Here is a 22,209-nt window from a genome sequence, read left to right as displayed (position 1 = left end):
AAATAGATATTCGGGAGGTTTAAACAACCCTGAGTGATAGAACTGGAATTCAAACAAACAGGAAGAAGATCCAAGAAAAACAAAACAGTGAAACAAACTAATATTTGAAACTATAATCAAAGACAACTTTCCAGAAATAAAAATTATCAATATACATGTTGAAAGGAGTCACCATTACCAGAAGTGTCAACTTTGGGATATATCCTAGGAAATTCATTAGACTTCAATGCTATAGAGAAAAAACTAATTATTACTTCAGGATAAAAAGATCATGTTTGTTATGAAACACATAAAATTAGGTTCTTGACAATAACAAGCAAAATGATGATAGTACAACAATTCCAAGAAATTCAAGTAAAGAACAAATGACCCAGATCTTTCTATCTAGCCAAACTCTCATAAATGACACTATAAAAAACAGATTTAAACATGCGAGGACTTCAGGAATATGATACTCATGGGCCTTCCCTGAGGAGTCCAATTAGAGGAATACCTTCATCCAACTGAGAGATATCATGTATAAAAAATGTATAAATAACATTAATATACAAAATACTACGCACTAGTATATAGTATAAAATATATTACATACTTAATAACATGTATTACATGTTAATATATAACAAAAGCCATATATGAAAAACCCATAGCAAACATATTCAATGGTGAAAGACGGAAGTTTTCCCTCTATGATCAGGAACAAGACAAGGATGCCTACTTTCACCACCTCTATTCAACATAGTACTTGAAGTTCTAGCCAGAGCAATTAAGCAAGAAAAACAAATATAAGGCATCCAAATTGGAAAGGAAGACGTAACATCACCCCTGTTCGCAGATATGATCTCATAGGGAGAAAGCACTAGATTCCACATACACAAAAAACTGTTAGAGCTAATAAATGAACTCAGCAAAAGAGCAAGATAGAAAGTCAACACACAAAAATCAGTTGCATTTCTATACTCTAACAATGAACAATGCAAAAAGGAAATTACAAAAAAATTTCCAATAGCATCAAAAAGAATAAAATACAAGTTAACTAATGAAGTAAAAGACTTGTATGATGAAAACTGTAAAACATTGTTTAAAGAAAACATAAACAAATGGAAACGTCTCATGGTCATTCATGGACGGGAGGATGACAATACTACCCAAAGTGATCTACAGAGTCAATGCAATCCATATCAAAATCCAATGATTTTTTTTTCTTTGCAGAAGTAAAAAACCCACCCTAAAATTCATATGGAATCTCAAGGGACCACTAATAGCCAAAAGAATCCCGAAAAGAACAACAAAGACAGAGGACAAACACTTCTTGATTTTAAAACTTACTACAAAGCTAAAGTAATGAAACAGTGTGGTGCTGGCATAAAGACATACATATAATACACACAGACCAATGGAACAAAATAAAGAACCCAGAAATAAACCTTTGCATATATGGTCAAATGATTTTCAATAAGGGTGCCAAGTCCTCTCAATGGGGAAAGGACAGTCCCTTCAGCAAACAGTGCTGGGGAAACTAGATATCAATGTGCAAAATAATGAAGTTGGACCCTTACCTAACAGCATATACAAAAACTAACTCAAATACACCTAAATGTTAGACCTAAAACTACAAAACTCTTAGAAGAAAACACAGGGCAAAAGCTTCATGCCATTAGATTTGGCAATGATCTCTTGGATATGACACCAAAGGCACAGCAATAAAAGAAAAAATAGACAAACTGGACTTCATGAAAAATTAAAAATTTTGTGACTCAAAGACAATATTAACAGAGTGAAAAAGGCAATCCATAGAATGGGAGAAAACATTTGAAAATCATGTAACTTATAAAGGATTACTATTGAGAGTATATTGAGAACTCCTAAAACTCATCAACCAAAAACCAAAAAATCCAATTCAAAACTGGGCAAGGGATTTGAGTAAACATTTCTCCAAAGATACACAAATGGCCATTAACCACATGAAAAGATGCTCAACCTCACTGATCACTAGAGAAATGCAAATCAAAACTACAATGAGCTATCACCTCAAACCTGTTAAGACGGCTTACTATCCAAAACAAACAAACAAACAAGTGTTGATGTGGATGTGAAGAAATTAGAACCCTTGTGTACTGCTAATAAGAATGTAAAATAGTACAGCTGCTACAGAAAACAATATGGTGGTTCCTCAAAAAATTGAAAATAGAATTACCACATGATCTGGCAATTTCACTTCCGGGTATATACCCCAAAGAATTAAAAGCAAGGTCTTTAAGAGATATCTGTATACCTATGTTCATAGCAACATACTCGTAACAGCTAAAGCATGGAAGCAACCAAAGTGTCCATCAACAAATGAATGGGTAAACAAAAGGCGGTATATAAATACAATGGAACATTATTTCAGCCTTAATAAAGGAAGGAAATTCTGACATATGCCACAGCATGGATGAACCTTGAGGACATTAAGTGAAATCAGCCAGTCACAAAAAGACAAAAACTGTATGACTCCACTTACATGAAATACTTAGAGCTGTCAAAATCACAGAGACAGAAAGTAGAATGGTGGTTGTCAGGGGCTGGGGAAAGTTAAAATGGGGGATTATTGTTTAATAGATATAGTTTCAAGTTTTACAAGATGAAAAACTATGGCGATGGATGGTGGTGGTGACTGCACAACATTATGATCTATTTAACACCACTGGACTCTACACTTACAAATAGTTAAGATGGTAAATTTTATGTTACATGTATTTTATCACAATTAAAAAAACACACAAAAAAACAAAAGCAACAACCATGAGATACCACTTCATACCAACAGGCAAGTAAAACAAAAAAACTAGGAAAAAAAACAAGTATTGGCGAGGATTAGGAGAAATTAAAACCCTCGTACATTGCCAGTGGAAATGTAAAATGGGGAAACCACTGTGGGAAACAGTCTGGCAGTTCCCCAGAAAGTTAATCACAAAGTTATCATGTCAACCAATAATTCCACTCTTAGGTATATATGGAAGAGAAATGAAAATATATGTCCACATAAAAACTTGTACACAAATGTCATTAGCAGCACTATTCATAATAGTCAATGTCATCAACTAATGGTGAATTTAAAAAATGTGGTTTTGGGTTTCCCTGGTGGCGCAGTGGTTGGGAGTCCGCCTGCCGATGCAGGGGACACGGGTTCGTGCCCCGGTCTGGGAAGGTCCCACATGCCGCGGAGCGGCTGGGCTCGTGCACCATGGCCGCTGAGCCTGCGCGTCCGGAGCCTGTGCTCCGCCAACGGGAGAGGCCACAACAGTGAGAGGCCCGCGTACCGCAAAAAAATAAAATAAAAAATTTTAAATGTGGTATTATCCATACAATGGATTATTCAGCCACAAAAAGTAAGTACTGATACATGTCAAAAATATGAATGATTATGCTAAGGGAATGAAGCCATACATAAAAGGTCACATTTTTTTAATGCGGGTTTTATTTACATGAAATGTCCAGAATAGGTAAGTCTTCAAACAGAAATTAAACTAATGGAGGAAAGGCATAATTGGGAGGTACAAGGTTTCTTTAGGGGGTGATAAAATGTTCTGTAGGTACACAGTGGATACTAAAAGCCACTGAACTGTATGCTTTAAAATGGTTGAAATAGTGAATTTATGTTACATGAATTTTGTCTCAATTTCTTACAGTGAAATTTTTAAAAATGTTGAAAGGTAATTAACATGCCAGTTAAGGCACTCCTGCAATGATTCAGACTCATGCTATGTTAAAAGAATATAAAGAATAAAAAAACTATATAAGCAATACCAGTTTTGCATTTCATAAAAGCATACAAAATTTTAAAAATATGACAAAATGCAAATGTAGTAACACCTGGGTGATGGCTTCTTTACATTAGTTTATGTTTCTAAATTTCCAACATACAGAATATATTATTTAAAAAATTTATTACAAAATGTTTCAAACATATAGAAGAGTAGAGAATAATAGCCATCTAGACTTCCAAATGCAAATACATCATATATTTGCTTTGGATGATTTTATTTAAAAAAAAATTTTTTTTTTACCGACATAGTTGAATCTCCCTTCATACTTTCTTCCTCAATATCACCCACCCATACTCAGGAGTAACCACTATCAAAGCTGGGATATATATGGATAAATGCCATATTTTTATACTTTCATTACAAATAGGTATAAACAAACAGTACACAATATGGTCTGTACTATTTAAAATTACTGTATGTATTCTATCTTATTTTTCCATTTGGCATTATACTGTCAAGCTCCATCCATTCATATGTACTGTCAAGATATATACTTAATATGTAATTTAAATACTAAGTATTAGTTAAAAGACCTCAAAAGGATATTCCAAATTTTAAGGGTTTTTCTCAGTTGTTTTTAAACATTTTTTGGTGAATACAACAGCATCAGCAGCATCCTGCTGCTTGTCATCATCTTCATCAGCATGGGTGCTTTTTTTTCTTCTCTCCTAAACTCAAGATCAAGCAACTGTCTATGTTGATTGACTGCAACAATTCTCCTCTGAAATTCCTTGCCAAAGCAAAAATATCCACAAGCTAAAGAGCTTTAAAAGATGTAAAATACAAAAGAGAAAAACGCTACCATTTTGCTACCATTCACCTAGCTACCTAAAAATATATGAGTATTCATATATTTTGGAGCAATAAAAATTTGGAGCAATTTCCAACACTGAAAAAGTATGAACATAGGCTAAAATAATAAAGAAGAAAACAATTAAATATATGCAAGGTTTAAATTGAAGCTAGTACTAAGGAGCATCCTTTTCCTTGCAGGAAAAACATTAAGTTTAGATAGCTTAGCAATAAATAGACTTCTGGTTTCTGGTTCTACATGTAAGGAGCTTGGACGTCACCACTCAGTCCTAACAAGTAAAAAGCTGAACAGACTGAAAAATCAACAACTCTTCCTGGACCTGTGAGTGAGGGAAAGACACAGGACAAACTGCTGCTCGCAACAACGGAGAGACACACATGCAGGAATCAATACTGCAAATAACTGGGGCAGAGAGGTGGGTAGGAAAACCTAAGTCTCAGTGTGGAGACTTAAAAACTCCAGGGTGGACTAAGTCATATGGTGGTCCCCACAATTATGCTGGACATGCCTTGAGGATCTTAACCGGGTTCTCACAATAAATATATGGAAAAACAAAATCCCTTTGTTGCTTCTGGCACAGGGAGGGGAACAGAAACCATTTTGAAAAATGCAAAGGCATTCTGTTCTTAACAAGGACTGTCCTCAGAAGAAACTATTAACCAGAGCCTGACCTGCTGGGGTGTTATCAGAGCCTAACTGACCTGGGGAAGGGAAATACATAACTCCAGTCAGCTCTAGCCATCCTTTCCCACCTAAGTGGGGAGAGAGAAAAAAGAAACATTTGTAAAGTTCACAGTCCAACTTACTAAAAGACTTAGACCTAATCATAGGACTATACCTTACCTCCTGATTACTAAAGGCTTATTCACAGCAATTCCTTTTACCAAGTGTATCATGTCTGGCTATGAAGACAATATTGCAGGGCATACCAAAAGGCAAAAAACCACAATTTAAAGAAACAGAGGAAGCATCAGAACCAGATATGGCAAGGATTCTGAAAGTATCAGACCAGGAATTTAAAACTATGATTAATATGCTAGGAGTTCCAATGGATAAAGGAGATAGCATGCAAGAATAAATGGGCAATGTAAGCAGAGAGCTGGAAATCCTAAGAACCAAAAACAAAACAAAACAAAAAACAAAACCAAAAAAAGAGGCTACAGGTGAAATGAAGGATGCCTATATTGAGTTTATGAATAGACTGGCCATGGCTGAGGAAAGCATCTCTGAATTAGAGGCTCTATCAATAGAAACCTCCAAAACTGAAAAGAATGAAGACTAGAAAAAAAATAAAACAGAATATCCAAGGTCTGTGGAACAACAACAAAGGTGTAATATACATGTAATAGAAATACCAGAAGGAGAGGAGAAAAAGGAACAGAATATTTGAAATGATAATGACTGATAATTTCTCCCAATAAAGTCAGCCATCAAACTACAGATCCAGAAAGCTCAAACACTCAGCAACAAATGCCAAAATAACCAACCACAACTAGGCATACCTTTTTCAAACTACAGAAAATCAAAGATAAAGAAAAAAATCCTGAAAGAAGCCAGAGCAAAAGATACCTTGCCTATAGAAGAATAAGGATAAGGATTAAATGACTTCTACTCAGAAATCATACAAGCAAGACAAAAAGAGTGAAATATTTAAAGTATTGAGAGAAAAAAACCACCAATCTAGAATTTTGTGCCCTGTGAAATTATCCTTCCAAGTTAAAGGAGAAATAAAGACTTTCTCAGACAAACAAAAATTGAGGGAATTTGTTGACAGATTTGCCTTACAATAAATGCTAAAAGTTCTTTAACAAGAAGGAAAATAACATAGGTCAGGATCTTAGATCTACATGAAGAAAGGAAGGCATCAAAGATGAAGTAAAGGTAAATTAAAAACTTTTACTTTTCTTATTCTTAATATATCAAACAGATAAGTCTGTTGAAAATAATAATACCAACAATGTATTCTATTATGTATGCTCATATAAAAGTGAAATGAGTGACAAGTTATGATACAAGGGACAAGAGGGAGGAATTAGGATTATTTTGTTATTATAAGGTACTCACTGCCTATAAAGTCATACAGACAGACCTCAGAGATATTGTGGGTTTGGTTTCAGACCACCACAATAAAGTGAATATTGCAGTAAAGCAAGTCACACGAATTTGTTTCCCAGGGCATATAAAAGCTATGTTTACACTAAATTGTAGTCTATTAAGAGTACATTATGGGGCTTCCCTGGTGGCACAGTGGTTGAGAGTCCGCCTGCCAATGCAGGGGACGCGGGTTCGTGCCCCGGTCCGGGAAGATCCCACATGCCGTGAAGCAGCTGGGCCCATGAGCCACAACTACTGGAGCCCACACACCTAGAGCCCATGCTCCGCAACAAGAGAAGCCACCGCAATGAGAAGCCCGCGCACCACAACGAAGAGTAGCCCCCACACGCTGCAACTAGAGGAAGCCCGCGCGCAGCAACAAAGACCCAACGCAGCCAAAAATAAATAAATTAATAAATTAAACAAAAAGAGTACATCATGCTTTAAAAAACCAACACATATACTTTAACTAAAGAGTACTTCATTGCTAAAAAATGCTAACCATCATCTGGGCCTTTAGTGAGCTGTAATCTTTTTGCAATAGTAACATCAAAGATCTCTGATCACAGATCACCATAACAAATATAATAATGAAAAAGTTTGAAACATTGTGAGAAATACCAAAATGTGACAGAGACACAGAGTGAGAAAATACTGTTGGATAAACGGCACTGACAGACTTGTTTGATGCAGGGTTGCCACAAACCTTCAATTTCTAAAAAAGCAGTATCTGTGAAGTACAATAAAATGAGATATGCCTGTATAGTATTCTTTGAAAGTGAACTTGGATTAGCTGTAAATGTATGTTGCAAACTCTATGGCAACCGCTAAAAAGTTATAAAACAAAGTATAACTAATATGCCAGAAAAAGAGAGAAAATTGAACATATAAAATGCTCAGTTAAAACAACAAAAGGGGGGCTTCCCTGGTGGCGCGGTAGTTGAGAGTCTGCCTGCCGGGGCAGGGGACGCAGGTTCGTGCCCCAGTCTGGGGGGATCCCACGTGCTGCGGAGTGGCTGGGCCTGTGAGCCATGGTCGCTGGGCCTGCACGTCCGGAGCCTGTGCTCCGCAGCGGGAGAGGCCACAGCAGGGAGAGGCCCGCGTACTGCAAAAACAAAAACAAAAACAAAACGACAAAAGGTAGAAAAAAAAAAGAGTATAGAACAAAAATAAAACAAAGAACTAAAGAGTTCCAACTAGAAGACAGTAACATATATGGTAAATATTAATCCAACTAATAACAGCCATTTGAACGTCAATGGTCTAAATGCACAACTTAAAAAAACAAATTGTCAGGGTGGATCAAAATCCAAGACCCAACTATATGTTGTCTACAAGAAACCCACTTTAAATATAAAGATTCATACAGTTTTAAAATAAATAGATGGCAAAAAATATACCAAGCTAACACTAATCAAAAGAATGCAAGAGTAGCAATATTATCTCAGACAGAGCCGACCTCAAAGCAAAGAAGTGATCAGAGATAAACAAGGGCATTACACAATGACAAAAGGATTAATTCTCAAAGACGACATAATCCTTAAAGTGCATGTGCCTAACAACAAAGTGTCAAACTACATGAGGAAATACTGATAGAGCCACGAGGGTAAATGGATGAATCCACTACCATAAATGGAGACTTAAACCGCCCCCCGAGATGGATGAATCCAGCAGGCAGAAAATCAGTAAGATTTTCATGATTTAAGAAAATCATGAAACTCAACACCACCACCAATCAACTGGATATTGGATATAATGGACATCTAAACTCGATTTCATCCAAGGACAGCAGAATACATATTCTTCTCAAGCCTACATGGAACATTCACCAAAGTAAACCACATCTGGGCCATGAAACACATCTTAACAAATGTGAAAGAATAAAAATCATGTAAGGTGTTGCTCTCAGCCCACAATGGAATTAAACTAAAAATCAGTAACAGAAAATTAACTGGAAAATCTCAAAATAAATGGGGATTAAACAACATACCTTTAAGCAAATATATGGGTCAAATAAAAAAACTCGAGAAAAATTTTTAAATATTGTTAACTAAATTAAAATGAAAATACAACTTACCAAAATTTGTGGGATGTAGAGAAAGCAGTGCTCATAGGGAAATTTACAGCACTGAATGCATATACAGAAAAGATAGATCTAAGACAATTATCTAAGTTTTCACCTTAGGAAACTAGAAAAAGAAGGGCAATTTAAATCCAAAGGAAGCAGAAGAAAAGAAATAAGAATCAGGGCAGAAATCAATGAAGTTGAAAACAGGAAATTTATAGAGAAAAATCAATGAAACCACAAACTGGTTCTTTGGAAGATGAACAAAAATCAATACGCCTCTAAGCCAGGCTAAGAAAAAAGGAAGACACAAATACTAATATTGGAAATAAAAGAAGGACCATCACTACAGATCCCACGGACATGTATTAAAAGGATAATAAAGGAATACAATAAACAACTCTATGTGCACAAACTTGATAACCTAAATGAAATGGACCAATTCTGTGAAAGAAATCTCCCAAAACTCAAACAAGAAGAAATAGACAATCTGAATAGCGCTCTATTAAAGAAATGGAATCAATCAATAATTAATAACCTTCCAAAACAGAAAGCACCAGGCCAAGGTGGGTTCACTCGTGAATTCTACCAAACATTAAAAAAAAAAAAAAAGCAATACTCTACAACCTCTTTCAGCAAACAGAAGTAGAGGGAATACTTCTTAACTCATTCTACAAGGCCAGCATTGTCCTAACGCCAAAATCAAAGACATTACAAGAAAAGAAAACTATAGACCAAGATCTCTCTCATTAACATGGATGCAAAAATCCTCAACAAGACATTAAGAAATCAAGTCTAACAACGTATTATAAGAATTATATATCAATATCATGACCAAGTGAGATTTATTCCAGGTATGACATAGTGGCTCAACATGTGAAAATCAATTAATGTAATTCATGACATCAAAAAGTCAAAGGAAATATATCATGTAACTACAGTTGACCCTTGAACAAGGCAGGGGTTGGGGCAGTGACCCCCTCACCCCCACTTGGTATCAAAAATCCACATATAACTTGACAGTAGGCCCTACATAATCTGTGGTTCCACATCTATGGATTCAACCAACCTTGGATCATGTAGTACTGTAGTATGTATTTACTGAAAAACAAACCTGTGTATAAGTGGACCTGCAGAGTTCAAACCCGTGTTGTTCAAGGGTTAACTGTGTATCAATAGATAGAGAAAAAGCATTCGACAAAATCCAACATCCATTCATGATAAAATCTCTCAGCAAACTATTGACAGAAATAGAGTGGAACTTCTTCAACTTGATAAATATTACCTACAAGGCAAGGATGTTTCCTCTCACTACTCCTTTTCAACATCATACTGGAATTAGTAGCTAATACAGTAACACAAGAAAAGGAAACAGAAGGTATACAGATTGGGAAGGAAGAAATAACTTGGCAACAGTAAAATAATACAAGTTTCGCAAAAATAATTCAATATCCTAAGCCACTGAACCACATTTCATTTTCTTAAGTATTTGACTCCTCTCTCCCTTACAAAAGAAACAAAAATCAACAGCTTATTTTTTGATAGCCTCTTTATTGGAGCTATGACTTACTTGTTACAAACGGTAACAGAGTTCTCTGTATACAACTATAATTGATAAAAGACAAATGCTGCACAACAGCATTTCAGCAGGAAGTTCATGGGTATTAACGATAACAAAACATTAAGTTTTACTTACCCACAAGTAATATGTAAACTGAAGTGCAAAAATAGCAATGCCTTCATTATCAAAGGATCCAGCTACTGACCGAGAAATGTAACCTGGTACAATAGCAATAAAACAAGCAGCTAAAAGTCCTGCTCCTTGGTTCCAAAGTTCTCTGGTAAGCAGGAAAGTAGATATAGATGTAAGGCCGCTAAAAGTTGGTGCAAGGAACACACATACATCTCTTATGTGAACTGTTATGTTCAGTGTATTTAAAATCCAATGGATAAGGCCAGCTGTTATCATCAACCCTGGGTAAACCTAGGAAGAAAAAAAGAGGACAATTTAATTACATATAAAATGAGGTAGCTGAAAACACTAACATAAGCTTTCTTTATTATTACATATTGTTTATAGTAAGTTTGAGAATAAGCTCTTACAATAGTTTGCCTTCACACATTACAAAATTAAATGTTCTTTTGGATTAGATACAAATAAAAATCTGATATTCAGAGATACATATTTAAGCAAAAGAAAGATCATATTGAATGAATGATTAAAAGTGAAGAGGTTTAACAATGAAAAACTAGGTAACTTTCTTATTGATCCCACTTATCTTTTCACTATAAAACAAGGGTCCTAATCTAACATATCCTTAAGTTTGGAGTTTTAATGTGCTCCAACATTGCCTATACTTGTGTTCAAGGGACTGAGAAAAGGACGGAAGATGAAAGAAAGTTATGTGCAATATTATTTAAGTGGTATTTATAAATGATTTTTCCCTTCTTTCAAAGTCAAGATTTGGAAAGTAAACAATTCTAGCTAGGAAAAGAAGGACTAGTTAGGTGGTGAATTCAGATATAATATTTTCAGACTCCTGGAAGGTTAGACCTTTTTACACTTCTTTAAATATTTAAGGATAGAAAGGAAATAATAAACTAGAATAGGCCAGTTAACAGTTATATTCTTCACCCTCCCTCTAAAAGAGAACATAAAACATTAAGAGGATTCAAAGAACAAGAAATAGGACATTAATTCTGGGCTCTTCTTCAGTGATTAAAATGTGTATTTATATTTCCATCCTTATCTAAATCCTAAAAGATTCTTTTTCTTTTTCCATCACTGAAACTAGAAAGAATGTTATAAATTTCCTTTCCTAGCTATCCTATTTAAACTTGCGAACTCCCCATGGTCTTTAACCCAACTCCCTTGCTTTTTCTCCATAGCACTTATCACCATTTCACATACTATTTATTTTACTTATTTATTGTCTATTAACTAAACACCCTCACAAGAATATAAGCTCCAGAATAGCAAGAAAAATTTCCCCAGCATCCAGAGAACAATGATTGACACAAAATGAATGCTTGATAGAAGGTACAGAAGGCGAATGGGATAATGGAAGGGGTTTTCAAAAAGTATGGCAATCATCACCATTCTTAAAAATCAAAATTTTGTTCCATTTCGTATACGATACCAGGCCTCAGTGTATGATTTTGTTAGCAATATTCAAAGAAAATGGAAATGAATTTGAAAATACTCTAAATATGGCAGACTGAACTGACATATGAAATACAGCCAAAATATGTATAAGTACTAGATAAAAGGACCAAAAAACTCTAAACAAACAAATAAAACCACCCAACAACAAAAAAGGCATATTTAAGCTCAAAAGGAAGGGAACCCTCCAGGTTCCAAACATAAAGAAGAAATTCAAACTAGGTACTGATGTCGTTGGAATCTAAAAAGAGAAAAAACAAAAACAAAGCAGGCTTGATATATAGATACTCGAGGTTGGGGGGTAGTTACTACTCACCACAGGGATCAAAGAAAAGGCCTAATTCCCAGCACAAAGCCAGGGCCCGTTTATGAAACTAGACTAGACAAGTTCTACCCATCCATCAAGGGAAACAGTAAGGAATTCTTGCCTTACTTCCAAAGCTTTGAATAGAAACAAAACAAGAAATAAGAAACTCATTCATCACATGGGTGAATATGGGTTCCACATTTGTAACAACTTCATGTATAAAAAACCTCAAGCTGAGAAATAACCTCTAAAAACTGTCCTAAAAGCAGTAAGACCTCTAAGGGCTCCAGCAAAGACAAATGAGAAAGATTATTTTAAGGATGGTCCCAAATACCAAGACACCAGGAGTCTCAGAAAACAAGCCTTCATTGAGGGTGAATTCAAGGTAAAAATTTATAAACACACCAGGAAACAAACTATAGTAATCAAAGACTAGTACAATGAAGTATATGATAGCATTCACCCCACAAGAAGTACAGATACAGCCATCTACTACATCTCTCACCATTCAATACCTTTCTAATTCACCCTAATTCATGACTATTCTCCTATATCTTTATCTCTGTTTACATCAAAGAACTTAATGTGTGACAAGAGATCCACTTGTCAGAAATGGTGGCTAGTATGAGGTAATCCAAATTATAAACACAGATTATAAACACAACATCTGACTACCATGGAGCATATTCCTTTCCAAACACAGAGGGAACATTTATAAAAGATGGCTATATCTTAGGCCGCAAATCATGTCTCAAATAATTTCAAAGATTAAAATTACAGAATTTGTTCTCTAACCATAATATATTGGAAGTATAAAGCAAAAAAAAAAGATAACTAGGAAATTCTATTATGTTTAAAACTTAAATACAACCCCAAGTAACCCATGAATCAGGGCAAATTATAGTGGAAATTAAAATACACTTTAACCTGAACAATAATGAAAATACTACGTATCAAAACTTATGCAATGTAGTTAAAAGTGATTATTGGAAATTTAAAGCTTCAAAATGAATACACTAATAACAAAGAAATGTTGAAAATTACTGAGCAAACTATCAGGAAGACAGATAAAAACATCAAAACAAACTCAAGAAAGTGGGAGGAAGGAAATAAATGGAAATTAACATAAGAGAAAGCAAATATTTAATAATCAACAAAGTCGAAGTTTCTTTGGGTTAAGAAATCTACTAAAATTGATAAACCTCTGACAAAACTGATCCAGAAAAAAATACTACACATATATATTGCCCAAATAGGTGTCTTGTCTTTCATTTTCTCTTCAGGATTCTCCTTACATCCCAAATCCTAAAAATATTTTCTCTTATATCATCTTCTGGACATTATAATTCCCCATGAACTATGATCAACACTCAATTACCTCGAGTAATTGGGACCTGGAAAATTAGAATTATCTGATTCTTCTACATTTCTATTTCCTTCCAAAAATATTTTTTCAATGAAGTTGTTATAGAACAAGACAAAAACATACAAATAACCTGAACTTAAATGTGTGACAAGAGATCCACCTGTCAGAAATAGTGGCTAGTATGAGGTAACCCAAAAACAGGTTGGGGGGTGAGAGTGGGAAGAAGAGGATCAAGAAAAGAGATTTAGCAAGTTAAATACTAATCAGCCACAGAAAAATGTGTTAGTTAAATATACAAAGCTTTCAAGAATTGCCACCACCTTAGTGATTAATGATTTACTCAAATAACTGCAAGATTTTAAGATTAACATAAATAACTGCAAATATACTTACAGTACCACCGACTATTCTTCCTAGTGGATACCATGCTCTTTCATCAAACCAATTTAAAAATTCATAGAACCCATGAGACGCAAGATGATGTGTTGATCTATAATTAAACCTAGAGAAAACAGGAAAAAAAGAAACGTTATACAACTTTACTAGAAAAAAATAGCTCTATATTTCTAATATTATACTTTATATTTAACTCTTTATATATAGCTCTATGGCTACATATATATCTTTTATAACAATTTTCCTTAAACCTAAGTAACACATTATTTTCCAAGAAATAGGCTAATACCTCTAAATATAACTAAAAACAAAGTCCCCCCCTCCCCCCACAAAAAACAACTCACCAAACCAGTAATGCTCAAAATTTGGCTACTGCCTGGGGTACAGATGGTAGACAGCTATGCATCTGAATTTTTAAAAAGTAAGGGTACATACAATTTACCAAATGGTCAAAGAAGTCAATGACTCTCAAAAGATTAAAAACCACCGACAGAAAATAGCATCAAAATGAAGGATGCACATTCAACATAATTGCCTCCAATCCTATAACTCTAAAAATTCCAGAAATAAAGAATAAGTTATAATAGCACTAAAACCATGGGAGATGAACTGTAACAGCACTTTAAAACAAGAACATGACCTTAACGAATGAGAAATTTCATCAATGAAAGACAAAAAAACCAAATGAGAAGAAATGAGATGGAAGAAGCCACAGCCCAAACTGCAACCAGAAGTAAACTGCAAACTATGGTATATGTGTGTGTGTTGGGGGGGTGGGGGAATGGGAGGAGTTTCCAGGATGTTCCATGTTTAGTATAAAGTTGTTATGGGGCAGGGGGGCAAGAGAAAATCCTGCAGCAATCCTCAGGGTAATGAGCATTAGGAACAGCCAGGGAGGTGGATCCCCTTGCCCTACCATTGCCAAGCAAGGAAGTGGGCCTCAAAGGTATCTGCAATACACGTAGACAAGTGATTCAAAAAGTGGAATAGTGCTTGACAGAAAGAAGATGAATAGGAAATCCTCATATCTAAATTCAGCTTGATATATCCTTCCCAATAGCAAGCCATGACTCTCCCTCCCATAATCACTAGATACAAACACTGTAGTATTTGTAGACAGACTTGATCAAATACAAAAATAAGCACACATCCAAAAACCAAACATTTAAGAAAAATAGACAATATGAAATCTAAGCATCGAAATCAATGAGTGGAAGAACTAATACCATAGAAAACAGAAATAGGAATATCTTCAGAAATAAGATAAGCCACAGCAGCCTGAAAGGAAGCATATCCTAGAGATTAAGACTACAAGTGTTAGAATCATACTGCCTGGGTTTGAATATCTTAGTTCCGTACTTATTTGCTATGTGACCTTGGTTTGGCAAACAACTCACAGTCTCTCTGTGCTCGTCTGTAAAAAAGGGATAACAATAGTACCTATGTCAATAAGGTGGCTATGATAAGTAAACAATATAATGTCTCTAAAGCACTCAGAGGCTACTGCTACTATCACTGTGAAATGAAGATCTATGATAAAAGCACTATTTAAGTTTTTGAATGTCAAATGACTGTTAAGATAAACAAAATAAAGGATGGGCTAAATAGTAAAAAGGTCAAAGATGCAAAGCAAATTAGTAACAAGACAGAAAGTATTCTGAGGGGTGGCATTAGAAAGATGGCGCAGTAGGAGATACCAGCCTTCATACCCCCAACAAAAAATAAGAAATAGACAGCTATCCATGAAGGAAAATATCCCCAGGAGGCTCATGCAGAACTGAGATCCTACAGCAGCACAATGAAGCAAAAAATGGAGATCAACCATACAGAAGGATCACTAGGGAGACAGGCTTAGCTGAGACATCTAGAGACAGCCAGGAACAAAGAAGGGTAGAGGCTATCAGTATCAGCCATGTGGTAGGACCACTGCAGTGCCCAGTGTGGTCTGCTCTGTGGAGGACCTAGGCAGGCTCTTCAACTGAGGACAATAGCACCCATGACAGCTTTCACAAAGGAGGACCCCGTAAGTATTCATCAGGACAAACTCCAGTGGCCTGCTCTGCAGAGGACAACAGCAGCTTTCACCAAAAGCCATCACTGCCACAGGGCCCCTGGAGAGGGAGACATTGCTCTGTCCTCAGCAAGAAAGAGCTACTGCTGCACTCCCCCATGACCAGGGCTGCCACAACCCCCTAATCCCACAAATGCTCTGGACTCCAGAACCACTGTTGCTCTGTAAGTGTTTACACTTCAGACTCCAGCTCTGCAGCTGCTTTGTGTGTACCTGAGCTCCAGACCCTAGCTCCATGGCTACTCCATGGGCACTCATCAGTACTACCATGATTAAGAGGACACCTGTGAGCTGAACCTGGTGCCAAGAGAGATCCCCTTGGCCACAACAACTCCCTGTGGGAGAAAAGGAGACCAGAAGGCCCCCAACAGCCCTTAACAGCCCCATGGACACTTGCTGCCTTGGCCATTGAGGACCCCTGCAATCTTCACTAACACTGACCTCAGCTGTTGGAGCTACACAAAGACTACACCCCTGGATCTTCCCCAGAGTAAGAACTGCCACAGCCTATTCAGCTGGCACCCTCATGCTTACCCACAGGTAAAGGTCTTTCCCGACCAAAACCACTCCATCAAATGGGCAGGCATAAATGCAGGGCTACAACAAAAGTGAAAAAAATCAAGGGAACATGACACCACCAAAGGAACCCAATTATTTTCTAGTAACTGACCACAAAGAAACAGATCTATGAACTGCCTGACAAAGATTTCAAAGTAATTGTTTTAAGGAAGCTCAGCAAGCTACAAGAGAACCCAGAAAGACTACTCAACAAATCAGGAAAACAATACATGATCAAAATAAGAAGTCCAAAAGAGAGATAGAAATTACAACAACAACAACAACAACAACAACAAAAAACCAAAGAGAATACTGGAGCTGATAAATACAATGAATAAAATGAAAAAAAAAATGCAGCAGAGAATATCAACAGCAGACATGAACAAGCAGAAGAAAGAATCTGAGAACTAGAAGAGAGGTTACTTGAAATTATCAGGGCAGAGGGGAAAAAAAAAAGTGAAAAATAGCCTACATTAACTATGCATCAAGGGTAATGATGGCTGCATTATGAGAGTTCTAGAAGGAGAGAAAGGGGTAGAAAGCTTGTTTAAATAAATAATGGCTAAAAACTTTCCAAATCTGGGGAGAGAAATTGATGGTCATCTAGGCATGTGATGTTCATAGGTACCAATACATATTCAACCCATAGAGGACTCCACTGAGAGATATTATAATAAAACTGTCAAAAATCAAAGACAAAGAGAGAATTTTGAAAGCAAGAGTAAAAAACTTATACATGGGACCCACATAAGGCTATCAGCAGATTTCTCAGCAGAAACCTTGCACCAGAATAGCATATATATAGTCAAAGTGCTTGAAAAAAAAAACTGCCAACCAAGAATATTCAGCAAAGCTGTCCTTCATAAAGACGTTCCCAAACAAACAAAAACCCAAAAAAACAAACACTGAAGGAGTTCATCACTAACACACTGCCTTATAAGAAATGCTAAAGGGAGTCCTTCAAGCTAGCATGAAAGGGCAATAATTCCTGACATAAAAACATATATAACAGTATAAAACTCACTAGTAAGATAAGTATGTAATCAAATTCAGAAGATTCTACTATTGTAATGGTGTATAAATCACTTAACTAGTATAAAGGTTGAAAGACAAAAATATCTATAGCTACAATAATTTGTTAAATACACAACATAAAAAGATTATGACATCTATAACATAATTGAAGGGGGGGTGTAAAAGAATAGAGATTTTGCATGCAACTGAATCAAATTATTAGCTTAAAGTTGACTGTTATAATCATAAAATGTTTTATGTAAACCTCAGGGAAGCCACAAAGCAAAAACCTATAGTAGATATAAAAAAGAGAAAAGAATCAAAGAATACTGCTAAGAAAAACTATCAAATCACAAAGGAAGACAGCACAAGAAGAAAGGAACAAAGGAACTAGAAAACAATTAACAAGATGGCAGTTGTTAAGTCTTTATCAGTAATCACTTTGAATGTAAATGGATTAAATTCTCCAATCAAAAGACATAGAGTGGGTAAATATATTAAAAACACAAGACTCAACATATGCTCACAGAAACTCACTTCAGCTTTAAGGATACACATAGGCTGAAAGTGGAGAGATGGAAAAAAAATTCTATGCAAACGTAAAGCAGAAGAGAGCAAGAATGGCTATACTTTTATCCAACAAAATAAACTATAAATCAAAAATTGTAACAGAGACAAAAGGTCATTCATTATAGAATGATAAATGGATCAACTGATCAAGAGTATATAACAATTGAAATAGACAGCAATGCAATAATAGTAGTGGGCTTTAATACCCTACTTTCAATGAATAGATCAGAAAGAGTATGAATAAGGAAATACTGGACTTGAACTATGCTTTAAACCAAATGGATCTAACAGAGAACATTCCATCTAACAGCAGAACACACATTCTTCTTAAGTACATACAGAATATTCTCCAGGAGAGATCACATACTGGGTCACAAAACGAGTCTTAACAAACTTAAGACAGAAATTATACCAAATATCTTTTCTGACCATAATGATATAAAATTAGAAATGAGTAAGAAAGCTATAAAATTCACAAATATGTGGAAATTGAACAGTATTCTCCTGATCAATGCGTCAAAGAAATAAAAAGAAAAATTTTAAAGTATCTTGAGATAAACACAAATGGAAAAACATACCAAAATGCAGCAAAAGCAATCTAAGACAGAAGTTTATAGCAATAAACACTGGCATTAATAAAAAACAAACCTTAAATAAACAGCCTAACTTTATACCTCAACGAACTAGAAAAAGAAGAATAAATTATGCCCAAAAAACAGACGGAAGGAAATAACAAAAATCAGAGCAGAAATAAATGAAATAGAAACTAGAAAAAAAGAAAAAAAAAATGAACAGTTTTGTTCAACTTTTTTTAAAAAAAGATAAGCAAAATTGACAAACCTTTAGCTAGACTAAGAAAAAAAAAGAAGACAAAATCAGAAATGAAAGAGGAAATGTTACAACTAATACCACAGACACACAAAGGATCATGAGATTATTATGAACAATTATACACCAAATTGGATAACCCAGAAGAAATGGACAGAGTCTTAGAAACATACAACTTACATCAAAGACTGAACCAGGAAGAAATGTAAAAATCTGAACAGATCAATAATGAGTAAGGTGATTGTTGGAGGGTTTTGATCACTGATTCAAAGAAAAGCCTAGGACCAGATGGCTTCACTGGTGAATTCTACCAAACATTTAAAGAAGAATGAATGTCAATCCTTCTCAAACTCTTCCAAAAAATTAAAGAAGAAACCCTTCCAAAATCATTTTACAAGGCCAGCATTACCCTGATACCCAAGTCAGACAAGGACACAACAAGAAAACGACAGGCCAGGGTCCCTGATGAACAAAGATGCAAAAATCCTCAAGAAAATACCAGCAAATCGAATTCAACAGCACATTAAAAGGATCATACACCATAATTAACTGGAACTTATCCCTGAGTCAAGGATGGTTCACCATACGAAAATTAATAAATGTGATACCAAATTAACAGAATGAAGGATAAAAATCATATGATCATCTCAACAGAGGCAGAAAGGGCCTCTGACAAAATTCAACATCCTTTCATGACAAAAACTAAAAAAATTAGGTATAGAAGAAATGTACCTCAAAATAATAAAGGCCATAGATGACAAGCCCACAGCTAGCATCATACTTCAATGGTGAAAAGTTGAAAGCTTTTCCCCTAAGATCAGGAACAAAACAAGAATACCCACTCTCACTCTTCTTTTCAACACAGTCCTAGCCTGAGCAATTAGGTAAGAAAAAGAAGTAAAAGGCTTCCAAATTGGGAAGGAAGAATTTAAATTGTCTGTTTGCAGATAACATGATCTTATATACAGAAAACTCTAAAGGCTTCACCAAGGATACAAGATCAACATTTAAAAAATCAGGTGCATTTCTATACACTAACTGAATTATCTGATAGAGAAATTAAGATAGCAATCCCGGGTTCTCCCACCGCCCCCGCTGTGGGTCCCAGCAGCTTGGGCGGCAGGAGGAGTGGCAGCGGCCAGGCAGCCCAGCTTCACAAAGGCTCTCAGCGTGCCGCGGCCCACAGGCACCCGGCACATGCCCACTGCACCGCCATGATGCCCAAGAGGAAGGTCAGCTCCGCTGAGGGGGCGGTGAAGGAGGAGCCCAAGAGGAGATTGGCAAGGTCATCAGCTAAACCAGCTCCTGCAAAAGTGGAAACGAAGCCAAAAAGGGCAGCAGGAAAGGATACATCTTCAGACAAAAAGTGCAAACCAAAGGCAAAAAGGGGAGCAAAGGCAAAACAGGCTGAAGTGGCTAACCAAGAGACTAAAGAAGACTTACCTGCAGAAAATGGAGAAACTAAAAACAAGGAGAGGCCAGCTTCTGATGAAGCAGGAGAGAAAGAAGCCAAGTCTGATTAATATCACACCCCTGGTCCTATCAGTGGTCCCCATCTCCCTTCTTGGACAATCCAGAGGAATACTGTTATCAACTATTTTGTAAATGCAAGTTTTTTAGTAGCTCTGTTATCAACTATTTTGTAAATCCAAGTTTTTTAGTAGCTTAAAAAAAAGCATTTAGTGTAAATGCTTTTTTTTAAGAGGTGAAATCATTTGCTGGTTGTTTATTTTTTGGTACAACCAGAAAATACTGGGATATTGAATATGGGAGGCTTTGATTGTCTTGGGTGTCAGCTTAACATTCCACAGATGCGAGGGTAGCTTTTACATCTTATAATACAAAGCATACTAAATGGCAGTTTGGAGTCAGCTGTGCATTTAATGTCTTAAACACTTTAAATTACTTCTCTTCCCATGTTGTTTTTGGTATAATTGTTTCCTAAAGCAAACCACTCACCCCCTGGTCTTGGCTCTCCTGGGCAGAATTTTGTGCACTATGTAACATCTTTGGTCATGGTAGTCCGGTTCTTCTAGTAACTGTTAATGTGCTGTGAATGACTGACAATTTGAGTATGTAGGGTATATGACATTAAATTGTGAATTAGTGGGACTTACGATGTAACAGCATATCAATATTTGAAGATACTGGTATTTAATATCCTGTGAAGGAAAATTTGCCTCCAAATTTTAAGCTGGAAAGTCACTGGAATAACTTCAGAAAAGAATTACAACTACATGATTTTTTAGATTTTTTGGTACGTATGTTGAGAATTGTGTACAAATTGAAATGTCTATGTACTGATTCTCAAAACAACCAATAAAATCTCAATTATGAAAGACTTTCTTGAAGCATAAAAAGAAAAAAGCAATCCCCCTTACAACAGTATAAAAATCAATAAAATATTTAACAATAAATTTAACCAAGAAGGTGAAAAACCTGTACACTGAAAACTATAATACACTGATGAAAGAAGACACAAATAAATGGGAAGATATTATGTGCTCACGGATTGGAAGAATTATCAATAGTATTGTTAAAATGTCCATATAACCCAAAGCAATCTACAAATTCAGTGCAATCCCTATAAAAATTCCAATAGCATTTTTCACAGAAATAGAAAAATAACCCAAAATTTGCATGGAACCCCCAAAGACACTGAATAGCCAAAGCAGTCTTGAGAAAGAACAACAAAACTGGAAGTATCACACTCCCTGATTTCAAACTATGTTACAAAGCTATAGTAACAAAACGGTATGGTACTGGCATAAAAAAAGACACACAGACCTTTGGAACAGAACACAGAGCCCAGAAATAAACCCACACTTTTACAGTCAACTAATCTTTGACAAGGGCACCAAGAACAAACAGTGAAGAAAGAATAGTCTCTTCAAATAAATGGTATTGGAAAACTGGATGTTACTAATATATGCAAAAGAATGAAACTGGACTCTTATCTTACACCATACACAAAAATCAACTTGAAATGCATATTGACTTCAATGTAAAATCTGAAACCATAAAACCCCTAGAGGAAAACAGAGAAAAATCTCCTTGACATGGGCCTTGGCAATGATTTTTGAGCATACGATGCCAAAAACACAGGCAACAAAAGCAAAAATGAACAACTGGGACTATATCAAGCTAAAAGGCT

General features: G+C 35.7%; 1 protein-coding gene and 1 pseudogene across 1 annotated transcript in view; one reads left to right on the top strand and one right to left on the bottom strand.

Moving 5' to 3' along the window:
- Positions 1 to 22,209, bottom strand: part of STT3B (STT3 oligosaccharyltransferase complex catalytic subunit B) — a 98,942-nt gene that overhangs the window by 33,972 nt on the left and 42,761 nt on the right. Inside the window, exons 2-3 of the mRNA XM_029242066.1 lie at positions 14,012 to 14,120; positions 10,479 to 10,766 (exon numbers count right to left, since the gene is read on the bottom strand). Of these exons, the coding sequence (XP_029097899.1) occupies positions 10,479 to 10,766; positions 14,012 to 14,120 (397 nt within the window). The remainder of the gene's footprint in view (positions 1 to 10,478; positions 10,767 to 14,011; positions 14,121 to 22,209) is intronic.
- LOC114906998 lies at positions 20,222 to 21,255 on the top strand (annotated as a pseudogene).

The sequence above is a fragment of the Monodon monoceros genome, unplaced genomic scaffold, assembly GCF_005190385.1.
Source record: "Monodon monoceros isolate NGI ecotype Baffin Bay Population unplaced genomic scaffold, NGI_Narwhal_1 Super_Scaffold_3, whole genome shotgun sequence".
Lineage (NCBI taxonomy): Eukaryota > Metazoa > Chordata > Mammalia > Artiodactyla > Monodontidae > Monodon > Monodon monoceros.
Note: the sequence above shows the minus strand (reverse complement) of the source record. Positions and strands in the feature narration are given on the sequence as shown.